The sequence below is a fragment of the Tachypleus tridentatus genome, chromosome 9 (assembly GCF_004210375.1).
Source record: "Tachypleus tridentatus isolate NWPU-2018 chromosome 9, ASM421037v1, whole genome shotgun sequence".
Taxonomy (NCBI): domain Eukaryota; kingdom Metazoa; phylum Arthropoda; class Merostomata; order Xiphosura; family Limulidae; genus Tachypleus; species Tachypleus tridentatus.
This window is the reverse complement of record NC_134833.1, coordinates 100,620,056-100,637,958: the sequence shown is the minus strand read 5'-3', so window position 1 is coordinate 100,637,958 and position 17,903 is coordinate 100,620,056. Positions and strand designations below refer to the sequence as shown.

At 32.0% G+C, this 17,903-nt stretch overlaps 1 protein-coding gene across 1 annotated transcript in view; it reads right to left on the bottom strand.

Moving 5' to 3' along the window:
• The window catches only part of tzn (hydroxyacylglutathione hydrolase tenzing norgay), a 34,820-nt gene that overhangs the window by 2,646 nt on the left and 14,271 nt on the right, over positions 1-17,903 (bottom strand). The window contains exons 4-6 of the mRNA XM_076456038.1: positions 14,990-15,107; positions 13,682-13,787; positions 7,472-7,575 (exon numbers count right to left, since the gene is read on the bottom strand). Of these exons, the coding sequence (XP_076312153.1) occupies positions 7,472-7,575; positions 13,682-13,787; positions 14,990-15,107 (328 nt within the window). The remainder of the gene's footprint in view (positions 1-7,471; positions 7,576-13,681; positions 13,788-14,989; positions 15,108-17,903) is intronic.

The following is a 17,903-nucleotide window of genomic DNA, read 5'->3' as shown; positions in this document are numbered from 1 at the left end:
ATACACGTATGTACTATTTATATGCATGCACACCAATATGTCAAGATGTTCAGTGCAATTTTTAAGTAAGAATTGTAAGATTTTCTAAGAAAACATTAAGTAGTCCTTTTTACACAATAATTATTTAAAAAACATAGTACTACACCACTTACCAATTTTACTTTCCCCCAGGCATCAAAACATATTTGAAGCTAACAGAGTTTATATAAAATTCACATCATTACATCACAATTACAATATCACAAACAATCAACAAGCCTATGACAGATCAGCTTATGAGTTGATCAATCTCATCTCAGTTTTTGCTTCATGTTTACCTGCTTATTAGTATGCCTTGCAAAGCTACTAGTTCCATGATATCATAGAAACTGTGTATACATTTAAGGTTTAAGAAATATTATTTGTGTAATTATTTTGATAATCAAATCATCAATTCTATCATTTTATTTGAAAAAAATTTATGACATGCATGTAATAAGAAGTTTACTCTCCATTTATCTCACAGACCTTATGTTATTCTAGTTAGCAAACAGCATTGTACTAGAAGATGTGATGTTAACAAGCATGATTGTCATTAATCAATTCTGATATAAATTGTCGATTTCCTTGTTCAAAACTACACAATGGGTCATCTGCATTCTGTCTATCATGGGGAATCAAACACCAAACTTTAGCATCTTAAGATGGCTGAGTACGGGTATTAAAACTGTTATTGAAATAAAGTAGATAATGTCTTCATCTGCTTGGGTCTTCTTTAGGTTAACAAAGAGAGAGTTTGCAACTGACTGTTACTGAGCACGTCTTGGGAACGAGTGTAAACGAGTAAGGGATTGTAGGGGGCACTGCAGTTAGATGTTAGATTATTAATTAGTATAGGTATAGATGTTAGATTATTAATTAGTATAGGTATAGATGTTAGATTATTAATTAGTATAGGTATAAAGGTATCCTTTATATTTGTTTAATTTTGGTTTTAGTTGATGTATAAGTAGGGCTTCTTTGATTTTGTTTGTTTATATTTGTTTCTTTACTTTGTATCTGAATGTTTCCTAAAGTTATGTTGTGTTTTGGTTGCAGTGTTCAAAAACATGTCAAAGTGTTTTTTGTGTTCTTTCAATCTGGTTTCCATTTTTCTGCTTCTTTCTCCCATATAGAAGTTGTGGCAGTTGTTACATTGTATTTTATAAATAATGTTGGTGTTGTGTTTGTCAGTTTAGTTTCCACATAGTATGGACTTTAGTTTTGTATCTGGATGTTGAATAAATTTGTTTACTGGAATGTGCATTTTGTTATAAGTTTTATCAAACGTTGGTTATTTTTTTGCTGATGTCAGGAATATATGATATGCAGCAATGTAAGTTGTTTTGTAGTTTGTTGTACCTTGAGATTTATTATTGTTTGGTTTTTGTTGATTGTACTGTTGACCTAGGTGTGTTTGTATAATTTTTTTCAATGGTTTTTGGAAGAAATTTCTTGATCTTGAATCTTTTGAAGTGTTTTATTTTGTTAATTTCATCATTAATTTTGTTGGGTGAGTATAGTTTTGTGGCTGTGTTTATTTAGTTTCTTAATGTGTTGAATTTTTGTTTTGTTTTGTGTGCTAAGTCCCAGGTAAAGTATAGTCCAGTATGAATGATTTTTCTGTAGATTTCTGTTTAGAACTATGTATCAGTTCTTCTGAGCCTGAAGTTGAGAAATGCTATTTGTTAGTTTCTTTCCTGTTCACAGGTGAACTTAATGTTGGGGTGTATAAAGTTAATGTGTATCATTTCAGCCTTACACCCTCCACTTTACTGGTACTGATATGTTGGCAATACAGTTGCTGGATTCACATTTACCAAACACACACTTAGTTTTTCAATCATGTTAACTCTATACACACCAACATTAAGTTCACCTTTGAACAGGATGAAACTAACCAAACAGCATTGCTTAATCTCAAGATTAATAGAACTGATACACAATTCAAAACAGAAATCCACAGAAAAATCAACCATACTGGGCAATACATTCTCTGGAACTCAGCACATGAAACAAAACAAAAACTCAACATATTAAGAAACCAAATAAACACAGCCATAAAACTATGCTCATCTGATAAAATTAACAATAAAATCAACAAAATAAAACAACACTTCATCAACATCAACAAATATCCTCCAAAAACTGTTGAAAAAATTATACAAACACAACTTATCCTGGAAGTGTTATGAAAGATGACATAAATGTGTAAGGAGCTGAATGAAAACACAAGTTAAAAATCTAAAATATCAACTCGAGTTAGTTTATTTTAACAGTAATCAGTATGTTGACATGTTGAATCAAGGAACTTATGAAACTTATAAGTTGCAAATAATCTTAACATAAGATATACTTTACCATGGTATACAGCAGTGGATTAATCATTCTTAATGAATACACGCATATATATATATTACTTAACTTAAATAAAGTACAATTTAGAAATTTAATAAGTATCCTTATAAAAGTTTATAACAAGAATGAGATATGTAAGGAATGTTACGTGGGTATAGGTTAAAAGTTTAGGCTCAGATTTTTCATTGCTTCTTGTAAAGAAGAAAATTTATATATATTCAGCATGGGATACTGTTGTCAAATTTGATTACAAAAGACAATGACTATGTTTATGGAAACCACATATGAGCAATGAAAAAAACAGAAAGAACTTGGTATGATAAAGGTAATTAGTAGAGATGTGAAGGTTCACCGTCCCCATCAAAACCAACCCATGAGAAAGTAATGACACATTTGTAATGTTGGGCCCAATGTAAATTACACTGATTTAATAATAGTTTGATGGATAATTTAAGTTACTGCAATTCAAGTCAAAAGTCAGGGTTAAATCAGTCCACTGTAACTTTAGGTAAAAAATTCCAGCAATGAATAGACAGAACACAAGTAGTCTAACAGTGAAGCGTGTGTGTTTTTCATATAGCAAAGCCACAAAGGGCTATCTGCTCAGCCCACTGAGGGGAATCGAACCCCTGATTTTAGTGTTGTAAATCCGGAGACATACCGCTGTACTAGCGGGGGGCAACAGTGAAGCAAGATTATTGAAAAAGTCCAGATAACATCCTGAAAACCCAATCCAACCCAGCCTAAGTATTCTTACCTCAATGTAACAAGTCTCCTCTCACTCCTTTATAGTAAATTACATTTCCTAATGATGTTTGAAACTTGTACTGATTTGCAGAGATGCTAACTATTTCAAATGACTGAGCGTAATGATTCTAGACAGAGCCCTTTATCATTTTCGATGATAACCAATGTCTCGAAGCTGTTTATCATTATATTATTATTATTATAACTATTATAATTTATTACTGCTATAGATTGCTCATTTAAGACTGTTTTGTGTATTTAATAAATAAATTTTAAAAAATTCTTTTGAAATTGTCTTTTATTTAGTTCAGAGTAACAAACATACTGGTAAAACATCATTAACATGCACAAACAGTAAGCAGAAAAAGCCTTTGTGTATGGACTAGTTTATATCATGTTTATGACACTTACTGTAATAGTTTTGCAGATGTTGCAGCCTTTGCTTTTATGAGAATGCCTCTGGATGGTTGGGAGTTATAACAACATTGTCCATTTGACTGCATACACATCTTGTGTGTTATAATACTGCTAAAAACTGAGTTGCTCAAGTTTGGTCTGAACTTGCTTTTGTTTTTAGTCACTAAACTAAGTATCCTTTCACTGTCAGCATTAGAATGGAAGATTGTAAGAATTCCAAGCATAACCCTACACAAAATGTCATACTTCTGGTTGCCATTTCCATCCTTAACTTTAGACAGCTGAACCCAAAACTTGTCAACATTCAACTGAAGGACACTTTCTGAGAAAGTATCAATTTGATAGTTCAAATATTGCCCTTCCAACTTGTCAATAGTGTTGTACTCATGTGTATTGACAAGGACAGGATACCTGTCTATGAAGAAGCGTAGAGAAGAGAAATCTTTGCTGACTTTCAGTTTTGGATCAGCAACCTCTGTGTGAATCAAAAGTTCATCATTTAGAGGGAAATGTTTCATCATGTAATTTCTAGCTGCAATATAGTATTTCTTGACACTGGTGAGAAGCTGATCAGGTCCAGATCTTTTTCATATTTAACAATGTATTCCTTGGCAGCATTTCCAATAGAAACTACCTCATCAGATTTGTGTAAGGATTCATTGTTGTAGTCATGTTCAGTGATGTTGCTTTCAAGATATTCTGGCTTGATGTATCTGACAAGTATATTTTTAACTTGTGTAATCAGAGTTCTATGCATAATATGTATGCAAGGTTCTTCTCTTTGCAATATCAAATTGGCTTGCTCAAATAGAGGAATTGCAGACTGAAGAAAAAACAAAATAACAAGTTCATTTCGTTGTCCAAGAAAACTTAACTTATCTAACTTGCTCTGCACATAACTTTCCTTGGTTACTTCCTTGCTAGCTTTCATTTTCTTCTCTTTTTTCATTGATTGTCTCTTCTTTAGTTCAAGGTCAGACTGCCTAAACATATATCAAATGTTTCTTTGTCTGCTTTTGGAGACTGTTGTCTTGTGTCCCTGTGTGGCTGAGAGAATGTCTTGACTGTGTCCATGTATGGCTGAGAGGATATCCTGACTGTTAAAGTCTTGCTGCCTGACTGAACTGCACATTTAGATCCTTTTGAATCTAGTTTTTCCTTTTCACAGTGAAAATACTTCTTCAATGGCTTCCACATGTCCAATATTCTGTTGAGGCACACCCTAAGTAATAGCCATCTTGTGTTAACAAGTTGTAGAATTTTTCTTGTTTCTTTGTCATACAATCCTTGAAACTCTTTGAAATGTTTTCTGCTAGCACTTTTGTCCAGAAAATAATAGATATCTATCAATATATCAGAAACTGGGCAGGGCAGTTTTCTGGGCAGCAATATTCATGAGGTGACAGGCACAGCCCATGAAGTAAATGCTAGGCTGTCGTCTTGAGATGTGTCCCATCACACCTTTACCAATACCAGACATAACTGAGGTATTGTCTGAAAAAAAACTAAAACAGTTTTCCCATGGAATTTTCCTCTTTGTCAGTTTGTGGTGCAAAACCTTGAAAATATTCTCTACAATTGAAGCTTCTTTCCATTCCACCATTGTCAAAAGAGAACAAACATTTTTTCCAAGCAAAGGGTCAAGATATCATACAACCACTGGATACAGTTTTGAGTCATCCACATGTCTGTGGATCCATCTATGGCTAAACTGTAAACACTGTTAGTAAGTATGCTTGAAATCATTTTGTCATCTTCACAACCCAATATTTGTACAATGGCTGTAGTTTTGATTCTAGCACAGCCATATCTTTTTGCTATATCAGAGTCTGGGAACATTTTTCTGAATAGATGTTCTGCATAATTGGCTACAGCTAGGGGTAAATTATGAACAATGACGAATTGCGTGAACATCACTTTTGCATTTATGGTTTCATATTCTGAATTCTTACTCAAATGTCATTATCTGCATCGTTTTTGTCTTTGCGTCAGCCTTTTGTTGGCGAGATGCTGATTTTGTGTGTCTGGAACAATCGTTCATTCCACCATGCGCCATTGAAAAATTGATGTGACAAAGTGTACAAAATGCATGACTGTCACTAACTTTTGATGCAATGACTAGATATTTTGCACTATACTATTTCCTTAATTTTTGATTCACAGTTTTAGTCCTTTTAGATTTGCCAGAAACAAGACAATTTGGTGAACTAGGCCTCTTTTTTCCATCTTGTGAACGATCACATGCCTCTTAGGAAAAGAAAAATATCCATCTACGCAAGCGCTGATTGGTTGACAAGCACTGATGACATAACTATGGATTCCCCCCACGTACCCAGTATGGAGAAGCACCACACTCAAACTAATGGTAGACGTCGGAGATACATATATTTATTATTTTAAGCACAAACATGATTATCGCAAGTAGCCATTTGGACTATGTCTTATTTATTATCAAAATTTATTCATATCTCACTAGAATTTTTTTTTTCACCCATTTCAAGCCCTGGGGGAACAATTTATCACTTTATTGTATAGGCCTATATAATATAATAATTATTTAGGAGTTGCAACAAGTCATAATATTTGTCTGTACAAGTGTATAGTTGTAATGTATACACCAAAATCATAATGGTTGGCATCTCTGGATTTGCCATTAGACAATGAGCTTATAGTTTGTAAATAGTTATTTCTAAGTAGCTAATCACGCGTTTTAGAGTGAAAGATTTATAAAAGACTATAATCTTATCAAATAATTTTGTTATTAAGGTCTCAGTCTCAATTCCTTATTCCACACAAACTTTCCTTAAGTTGGTAATCTATGCATCATTGCTACTGACTGCACAATCCTGGTATTTATATAAATGCTATTTGTAGCAGTAAATAATAGCCCATTACAATGATAATGTATACTTACATTCACATTTACTTCTATAAAAATATAAAAATTTGCTAACTACCAACACTATAAAGACAAAAGATTAGAATAATTAATCAAGTACTTGTTGATTTATAATTTTGATATTATTAGTAAAATGTGCTACAAAATTATAGATGAAATTGATACAAATCTATTTCAGATGAAAACATTTCAATTTGAAGCTCTATTAAACAGTCTAAAAGAACCATTATCTAAATCATTCACAGTGTTATTCCCGTGCATAACATTTCTGTAATCTTGCAATAATGATGTAGTTTTTGCTACAGAGTTTTAGAGTCACTAAAACAAACAATTTATGATTTCATGGTTTATTTTTCATGATATGTTTTTTTAGTATTACACAAAAATTACTTTTATATTTTCAGACCTACTATCCTCAGTCACATACTTTATCTTAAATATTTTAATATAAGCAGTGCATACTTTATAGGCATCTAGAATTCAAAACTTAATTGAAATAAATCATTGTTTTCTTGGACGTTTACTGCCTTGATATTTTTTTAATGATAATAGCAGAAACATAACGCTTAAGAGAAAGCATTTGTTTTTCATGTTCATTATGTTCATTTTTTAGTTCAAACATGTTCAAAGTGAAAGATCATAAAGACTTTAGTTCAGGTTATACAATTATTCAGATAAATATAGATAAAACAAAATCATTTGACACATATTTCTACTGTACTCACATAGTTTTACAGCACTAGTAATAACTAACCGTCTTATCTGGTCACAATAAAGTAATACTACTAATTTACTCTGTTATCTGATAATGTTAGAGTAATACTACTAACTTACCATCTTATCTGGTAGTGTTATGGTAATACTATTCATTTACTGCCTTATCTGGTAATGTTACAGTAATACTATTAATCTACTGTGTTATCTGTTAGTGTTACTAGAACACCACTATCACACTGTTATCTGGTAATGTTACAGTAAGACCACCAACTTACTGTGTTATGTGGTAGTGTTACAGTGATACTACTAGCTTACTGTGTTATCTGGTAGTGCTCCTAGAGTCTTGACTAAAGCTTGATACATTTGTTCAGGACTTCCTTCAAAAAATCTTCCACAACCTCCAACAAACATTGTGTCTCCTAAAGAAAAAAAGAAAAAAAAAAAACAGTAATGTATTTTTCCAACTGAAAAGACTAAAAATGGATTATCACCATTCTCTCCCTAGAGTATGTTGATGTTTGGTATTTTATGGTACAAAGCAACTATGCTATCTACACCAAGCAACTGGTAAAAAATAAAAATAAAATAACTGTAAAAGTATTATAAATGTAAAGGAAAATTAAGTTATAGCAAAAAACAGTGGCCCAATGTTGGATAAAAAATTAAACTGAACTAAAAAGGCCAATGGTCTTTAAAAATTAAAAATGTTTGTAAGGTGGACAGTGTCACCATCACTAATGACACTTTCCACTGTTAAGGGTAAACCCACAGTAAAAATATGTCTCAAATGGTGCCATTACACATGGTAATAATGATGGCACAACAGTAAAATGTGGGCTGTTGTAACTTGAGTGTCACACACATCACACATTGGTGCATCAGTCCCAGATAAAAGAAAATGATTTGTTAAAAAAATGTGACCAATGCATATCCTAGTTAGAACAACTTCCTCCTTCTGTCCCTTATGATAACAAGACGGCCAAAGTCCAACAGAAGGTTTTATCTGAAAAAGCTTGTTATCACATTGCTCACTCTAAGTCAACTGCCAACTGGTATGGAACCAAGCCTTGAATACAGAGCTGCAGCCCATGTACTGAATAAACACAGCAGTGATAGCACCAGAGCAGACAGACTTAACTGCAGTATCAGCAAGCTCATTACCAAGAATACCAATGTGGCCTGATATCCAGAAAATCAGGATAAAAGTGAGTGACAAAAAGAAATGAGCCAGTCAGTTTATAATATCAACAAGAACAGGTCAGGAACTAACGTGAAGCGATTCCAGGGCCAGTAGAGAGCTAAGCGAGTCAGAATAAATGGTACAGAGTTTGTGCATTGCACAGCTTCTATGTCATCCAGGGCAAGAGAAATGGCATACAATTCAGCAGTGAAACTGTAAAGGGGATCCTGTATGCTTCCAATGAATCACAACAAACCATAGCAGAGCCCACAGAGTCATCTGATTTCAAACCATAGGTATAAATGGAAATAGAAGGACAGTTTTAAAGGTGTTTGGCAAATAGAAGATGGTACTTGCAATCAAAAGCACCCACCTTCTTCTGATGTCTCAAAGAAAGGTCACACTTAGGGATGGTAATAAGCCACAATGGGATGAGCTAGCCTATAGAGACAGCAACATCATCCAAGGACAGACACAATTCAGCCAACTTTGTCTGGATATGAAGGCCAAAAGGAACAATGGCAGAGCATCTATTCTAATAAAGCAAGGCCCACTGAGAAAGGAAAACACAACCCCAGGTGGATGCTGTAGTAAAGCTCAAAGTTTTGAAGCAACCAATAAAGACAGTTGCAGTTTAAAAGTGTGGAATACCTACAAAAGGCTTCCCAGGCCTGTTTTTGAGCCTTCCATGTCATGTGGCAGGCAGGATTCCACTATGGATATGAATACCAGGGAAAACTTGTCTAGGTTTTAGGAATACACTGAGCAGCTGCCTGGACAATACAGTCAGTCACTGCTGCCAATTAGTTTTCTATTGATGACTTACAGGTGACGGCAGGATCAAATTCCAAGAGAGCAGAGAGAGAGGGCCAGTTGGCCTGGCCTAACTTCCATTGAAGCATGGCCAGTCTCTCTCAAAATGATAGAAGAATTATCACTGCTCCACAGACTACTGTCAACCCTCCAAGAAAAGTAAAAGAAAAGTGAAGGGGAGCAGATAGAGATCAACAGCAGTAAAAGACTGAGTAGGTTCATGAAAATAAGTATAAGAATTAAGATCTGTTTGCACTCCCATTATAGAAGTGGAACAGAGTGCATCAGCAAATGTCCAAGATGGAGTGGGGGACAATAACTTCAAAGTTTCTGGGTAGGAGATATTGTTCACAGTCTTCATTACACCTCTTTCTCCTCCATCCACTTAGGGCAAGAACTAGAGTAAAAGGGGTGTGAACCTCTGCAGTTAATATGGTATTGTTCTAGTTTGTACTCACAACCACCCCAATTGTACTAAACTGACTTTTTGAAGTGAAACTCACAAACAGTAGGTAGTATACCAAAGCTAAACTGCTTGTGCTCAATCTTTTATTTGGGAATTGTTAAAAGGTTTTCAGTCATACAAACTGAAATATTTTAACATTTTTGTACAAGCTTCAGTTATACTGCATGAGAATGCAAAGTGTACATTGGAGGTGAGAAGTAAACACCCATGTGTATAGTATTGCTTTATATTGTTTAACTAGGCTGAGATTTATCTGAAAGGAGTCAAGAAAATCAAGTTGTTAGTATTAATGAATTTACATGGTAAGAGAGCCTGAGTTTAGCACCTGTCTGGTAGAATACCCATTTCTTTCTTTTTGTTAGTTCTGGGTTCTGTTTTGTATAACAACTAGAGTGTAGTAAGAAAAATGTGTTTGGTTTTAAAGGTAGCTGTGGACCATTATCATAGCAGTGACAACCTCAGAGAGCACAACTGAATTATGTTGAAGGGTGAGATCTAATGAAGCCAGAGTGGTCTTAAACATAAATCTGCAGAAATTTCTCTTGACTTTGGCAATTTTATGACAAAGTTTTATTGCAACTGGGCCATTGTTAACTCAACTCAAACTTTGATCAAGGTTTATAACCAGTAAGAGTTAATTTGATCTTATTTTTCAATCTTTACTCTTTTTTTTTCTCTTTAACATCAAGTTTGTAACCCTTCTGGCTACATTATTTCACTCAACCATCCAGCTGCAGATCATTCTTCTTGCATTACCAGTGACTCATGATGTGCTATCAACTAAATAGAGGGTGAATACGCTAAGAGCTAGCTATTTGGATATTTCATATATGTGCCTGAATATACATCAGCACTTAGAAACCTGGGGCTGACTTGGCTTTCATTTCTACTTAGTCCATGGATGAAGATGCTTTGCTGGATTATATATCAGACATAAGATATTTGACTGAGGCTGCTACTGGGCTCCTTGCAAATTCTTTAGAGTCACTGGCAAATCTGATGAACACCATCTATCATAGAATTGCTGTAAAGAGGTATTAGCTAAGCTGCACACTTTAGCCAGATTGTGCTAACTGAGTGATGAATTGAGTTTTTAATACCCTTACCAGTCATCTTTAGAATACATTCTTATTGTAAGTGGATTTCTCATCATTATGAAAAATAATTTTTTATATATGTAAAATGTTACAAGATTTAAGCTACTTAGACTAAATACATGTGGTTTTGTGTTACATGTAACTATTCTAGAAAGAGAAAAGTACAATTTATATCTTACATGCTCTTTTTTTTTTTTTTTTATGGTGGATATGATTGTAAAAATTTTGAAATAATAAATGCCCAAACAAAAAGTTAATTTGAAATGTTAAAACTTAATTTAAAAATTTGATACTTTGCATACAAATTTTTTGTAATGTTTACTGATAATCTGCAAAATTGTGTGAAAATTTGTATATATTTTAACTGTTGTGACAAGTCATGGGTTAAAATCCACATCTTTGGATTTATTGGCTTGTGTTCAAAAATTTTATTGAATTACTATTTTATGAATTTATGTAATTACATTTGGTATCAAATTGTAAATAATTCAAATATTAGTATTATATATTAGTTAGTTTCTTAATTTCAAAGTAAATATTAAAAGAATGCACCTAAATATTGATTTTTGTGTGTTCTGATACTTTAAATGCAGTATTGGTTAAGATTAGATGTTTGTGATACTTTACTATACTTATTTATTTACAGTTCTATGGTTTAAGAAAAATTAATTTAAGAACTTGTTTGTGAATAGTAATAATTTATATAGAATTGTACTTATGTATAATAATTGAAGTGTGACTATTTTATCAAGTATTAGTCAACTAAAGAATAGCCAAGACAGGTCACTTTGTAAAGATTAAGGGTCAGTTTTATGTTATTGTGTTCATGCAACTTTTGTAATGTTTGCAAGGAACAACTGGAAGACCAGTATAATGATGATAATAATAATATATATATGTATAAATGTACACACAATGTTATGAGATTTCAACTGTTTAGACTAAATACTTCTGTTATAAAAAAAAAACTTGTAGTCATAAAAAAAGCACAATGTATATTTATTTCCTAAATTCCATCAACAGACCCTAGGCCTTGAACCAACTGCCCCTTACCCTCATCTTTCGACAGTCTTCCATTAGTAAGATGCATAATTTCCCTATACTTATATTTACACAAGAAATCTTCAACAGCTGCAGCACTTGAAATTAGTTTAAGCACAACTACAATCAATTTATCTATAAGACCTTTTTAACTTTTTATCAGCTATATCTTTGGGTGCCAGCAATACTAAATGTGGGATTTGACTTTAATACTCATCAAAACTCTACCAGCTTATCCTCAAACTGAAATTCTTTTAGACAGGATTACAATAAATTAAACTGGCAGATGCAAGATGTCCTCAGGTATGGTCAAATACATGAATTGAAAGGGTTTGATTCCAAATCCAAAACTGTAATTAGATCTCAAATAGGTCAAGAGATGGACCTATGAGATAAAAGTTTGTTCTTGAAAAATGCAAAATCATTCTACGAGTTGCTACATCATGTCTAATAAACACCATCTCATACATTTCATGGCCAGATCATGTGTTGTTAACTACAGTACCAGGTATTTTTTTAAGCATTATGAAATAATCACTAGAAGAATTCAACTGAATGAAAACTTAACCAAGATTAATATTCACAGTGTTAATACCTTCTATACCAATCACACTCTTAATCAATCTTTAATTATATACATTTATCAAATTATATTTACCATATTAGAAAACTGTTAATACCAGCAGATGAACTAACAAACTTATTATACTGCCACTCACATGGAAGTCCACTACTTATAGTTAGTGCTACAGAAAAATAAAACGAGACAAATCCAATGAAATAAGAATTACTTCGTTCAGATTCATTACAGCCTGATTTACATTCTATGTTGACTGCAAACAAAACGTGGTAGAACTGACATGAGTCAGGGAGGCTCTCTGCTGTCATTCACTGAGAGGTCCTATTGAGATTGCTCTGATCAGTTTTTTAAATCATTATACTTCACACCACTACAATGATCTTCAGCCAAACAAATTACTCATAAAGTGAAGTCACCTGTCTCAGGAGAAAAGGAGAATTTCCACGGATATTCTTGGTGTTCCAGATTGTGACAATTCTTCTTTGCAAGCTGTGGTTGCAGAGAGATGTTCATCAGAGACTTTATAGCTTTGTCCAATATCCAATGTTTAAAAGAAGGCATCTTCTAGACCTAATGGTTCTTCATGACAACCACATACCTCAGTTGCTATTTCTTTCTCCTGGTACTCAGTTCTTCATCCAAAAACAACCATTCCCTTGCAAATTTCTAACTCAATGTTACAACAGCATGCAGAGCACAAACAAGACATTTGTCTAAATAAAACTGACCTCTGCAATAACAATATCTATAGTCACAGCACAAAAGTTTCTCTTTCCTACTTACTCTGTGGTATTCTCAGACAGCCCAGGTTTCCCTCAGAATAAGCTATAAGAAGTGTTAAAATAGGAAGTTTTGTCAGATACTGTATTATGAAACAGTGCCTTGATTTTCTCTGCCTTCGAGTTTTTACACAAAATAAAGAAACATGATACAGGGTTTTGAACAATCATATTTCTTATTACAAGAAAAACAATAAAAGTTAAATGCTTGAACAAGTGCTTATGTGGGACTGTAGAAGAAGAGAAAGAGAGAGCTCTGTTTTTTCCAGCTTGTATAAATAAAATATATATTCCAAACTAGATTCAATACCCTAATGAATTATTTTAATCATTACTGGAATTAAACCTAACTTTTGAGTTGAAAATTATCTATTTCTTGAGCATGCATAATGATTTGGGTAACAAATCTGATGGATTTTCTAAACTGGAGACATAGAACATACCAAAAAAATACCAAAGTTCATATTAGAAGTATAGTACTTTGTATTTACTTCAGGAGTCATAATCAGTATTGATTTAATCATTGTTTTGAAAGCAATTTTAATAGAACAAATATAAACAACACTTACCAGTGAAAACAAGTGGGTTTTCATCTGTTCCTCCAGTAACGAAATAGCATATATGTCCACTGGTATGACATGGTGTGGAGAGACAGCGAATTTGAAGTGATCCCATCTAATCAAAATGGCAGGAGGAAGTGTTTTGATTAAAAATTTATGTTTCTATACAGTATATTTAATTATAATTTTAAGATTTAATAGATCTACTCTAAGTTAATGCAATACATCCCAAACATAAAAACATCCCTGAATATATAAATTATAAAGCTGTTTTAAAACTTGATGTTGTGTTATTCTCCAGTGCATTTATTTCTGTTTGAATAATTGGATAGATTCCACAGAGTAATAAGAGATTTGAGTATTCAAAGGACAAAGTCTTAATTGAAGATTCCAGAGAAGATTTTTGCAAAGAACTAGCAACATATTTCAGAATAAGAAACAAAGTATAATATACCTAGAGTAATTGTGCTGCTATTTTCCAAGATGTGTGTGCTACCTATCTCATTGTTGGTCATTCCCATTGAAAAATATGGGAGGTTAAAATTTGTAAACATCATCTGACCTTTCAGTGGAAAGGACTGCTGTCTACATTTACACTTAAATTTTCAGCTTTACATAAATCTTTTTCATAACAAAATAACTCTTATAAATGACCCAGAACAATATGCAAGTTGGTCATAAGAAATTAAGCACCTTTGTTAACAATGATCTATACTTAAAACTACAGGCACTCATGTACAAAATTTGTGAGAAATTTACTTGAATTTTGTGGGCTAACTTTATTTAATAAACAGGGTAGAAAACATCCAGTATGTCTGTCAGCTACAATACTAAAATAGTTCAGCAACTGACAACAACTTAGAGGATTCATCTGCAGAATATAAACTAAGTTTTTACACTACCATTGTTGTGGTGAATGTGTAAATTAATCCTCATGATGCCAAAGAACAACATAAAAGACTTAATTCCACATCAACATTTTTTTTTAATTCGTTATATTGTCAACAGATACAATTCTACAAAAAAAAATTACTTTAATAAACGAATGATGGAAAAAAATCTTCAATTAGCTTATGTTCATTTCAGCCTATATGCAAAAGTAAGACAGGGTTCTCAGAGGAAAACTACAAAATTTTCTACTTTATTATTCTATTCACTTTTACAGATAACTTCAACCTACACTATCATTACATTTATGGTGTGAAGAATACAAAGGCTGAGTAGAAGAAACATAAAACTAACACGTATGCAAAAACACACTCTGCTAATACTGAATGGCATAACAGAAAAATTAAAATAAAATAAAATAAAATTTACCTTGAATTCATCTCCATGTTTAACAGAATGAGTCAAAGCACCTATTCTTCTATCTCCACCAAAGACTGTTAGTCCTGGAACTGCCTGCACAAGCTTCTCATTCCCTCCAGCATGGTCCCTTTAAAAATCCTCTTCACAATTAAAATAGCAACAAAGACCTTAAATATCCTTCAATGTATATACATATGTATGTATTCTTTTTTTCAAACATCAATGCTGTCCCTGATACTTAAGATGTATTTATTAGTACTTTAATAATTTCACACATAAAAAAAAAATTAAGACTAAACTGTGATTATGTATAAGCATATATATATTTACAATACATAAAATTTTTCACTGCTACTGAATCTCCCAGAATTCCAGCTGTCTAGTATTTAAATATGAATAGCATTTTTCTTTCTGTTCTGAGGTCTTAAATTAGTATTTACTCTGTTTTCCTCAAAAGTATAGTGTGATATCATGAGAGCTTCAGTTTTTGGATGTTAATGTGTGAAGTCATCTGTCAGTAGTGCTGTTCTGAGAGGACAGACATGCTGCAATACAGTTTTACTGTGCTATTTTATCAGTTTATTTATCAGTGGCATGACAAAGATTTTCAAACAGAAACAAAGACTAACCTATGAAATAAAACAAATGTATTGTAATATGCAACAAAGTGAATTAATTTCTGAATCAGTTTTTTAGAAAATAAGTATATTCTGGAAATATGAGTCACTGCAGTCAACTTTTACAAACCTAACCTCATATATACTCATGAAACTAATCTGCAAAAGCAGACATGGTCTGATTTTAAAAATTGTTCACTATATATTTATGGTTTTGCAAAATTAAGTCAAACATTAAACTGAAAATATCTTGTTCAATCAAAACTTTGAAAACAGCATCAACCATAACAAAATGAAATCAAAACAATAGGTATTCAACCAAGAAATAAATTTTAGTTGAGCCCTAAAAGTGCCATTTACCTTTTTTTTTTTTGGACTACAAAGTGTGCTATAATATTGTATTACATCATGATGAGGGTTACACACCAAACAATTAAGCTGTTTAGCTCCCATCATACTCTGTAGATATTTTAACATGCTGTAAGTAATTAAAAGATTGTTCAGCTTCACATGTTTGAAACTGGAAGGTTGAATAACAGTTTTATTACAAAGATTGTGAGTCTTTGCAACTGAAGCTTCAGTCTTTCTTGTGTCTTTGATCAATACAAGTAAAATTACACATCACAATGTTTTGCAGTTATATTCAAAATTTAAACTTCTTTAGAGTCAATACATTTTGATAAACCCAATGCCAAAACATTCTTTATAATCCAAATTTTAATACAAGTTCTAATTCCTCAATTTCAACAGGAAATAAATCAATATATAGTATTAATTGACATTTTCCTCACTACAAACTGTACATTTTCTGCTTCTTAAGTAATCCTATGTGATGTCCAGAATTTAATGTAATTATCACATCTGTAGTGTAGATACTGTACAGTAAAAGAAAAACAAAGATAAATATTGAACTTCTAAATTTATGTTGTATTTTTATCTACTGTTACATACTTGGCTAAAATGTAAAAATATGAAATTAAATTTAAAAAAATGCTTAACAATTAAAATATTTCTCCATCAAATTTCTAAACAAGTTGCTTGTGAACTTGTGTATTTGAAGTTACCTTTTCAGGAAACCTGTGTCCTTTGAATTAAATCAACTTGCTCAACATTTGACAATTGTTTGAATTGTGTTATCTAAGCAAGTATGACCCTTTCACAATGGGCTCAGTGTAATATACACATGTTAATATCACATTCACGCATATGTATTTATACTATAATTTTTTATGAAGTATGTACATCTTCACATTTGACAGATGTTTAGTAATAATAAGTTGTTTTTTGTTGTTGTTTTTATTTATACTAAAAGTTTGTTTGTGAAAACATCAAGTTTTTTGTTAGTAGTATAAAATGCTTTAATGTTATGATTTCAAAAAAACTATGCTTCATCATAAAAATCTCAAATATTATTTGTATAATCTGTAGAACCTCCTAAATCCATTTCAAACACTTGTTTGCAGTAAGACTATATTTTGTGTTATTCTCTCTATCCTAATTATTTGGGGTTTATCAATTTCATTAACCACATACCCATTATAAAGAAATTAAGAAATAAATATATATTATACTTTTTATTCATACTAGAAATTACTACAGATTATAACTTGAAAATAAATGTTTAGTCTAAGTAGCTTAATTCTCATGACATTAAACTGCTATTTTATGAATAAATCAAATTGTAGATTATAATTCAAACTTTAATATTACATACAAGATAATTTCTTAATTTAAAAGTAAATATTAAAAGAACACATTTAAATATAGATTTTAGTGAGTCACAAGGTATGTTTAAAATTAGTACTAAATCTATAATTTCATACAAATTAGGAATTCAAATTACTAATATTGACAAGCTAAAATATAAAATAAAATCTTTATATCTTTTTATTTTGCTGAGATATGATTTATGTACTGAATCAAACAGTGACCCCATTCAACTCTTTCCATTTTTTGAAACAGTCCCTTGTGTACTATTACTATAGTATATGACATGTGTATAACCAATCAATAACTTAAAATGTCTCCAGAGTGATTTTCTCAGTCATTTTACTCTTTGAAAAGGCTACCATGTTCTTTTGATCCAAGATAGGATGTGTCTTTAGTCTGCTTGAATCATATTTTTGTAGATCTAAATAAATCTTAGTTTCTAAGCTTAATACATTATAGTGGAATTCTATGATACCAGTGTAGTTATTTACGATTTTTTTGGTCATTCAACTGTATATATACAACTGAAAAAAAATTGTTTGATATTCTCCACGTGCAAAAATTTAAAAAGCTTAGCAGCCTATGTCCAGCAGTAA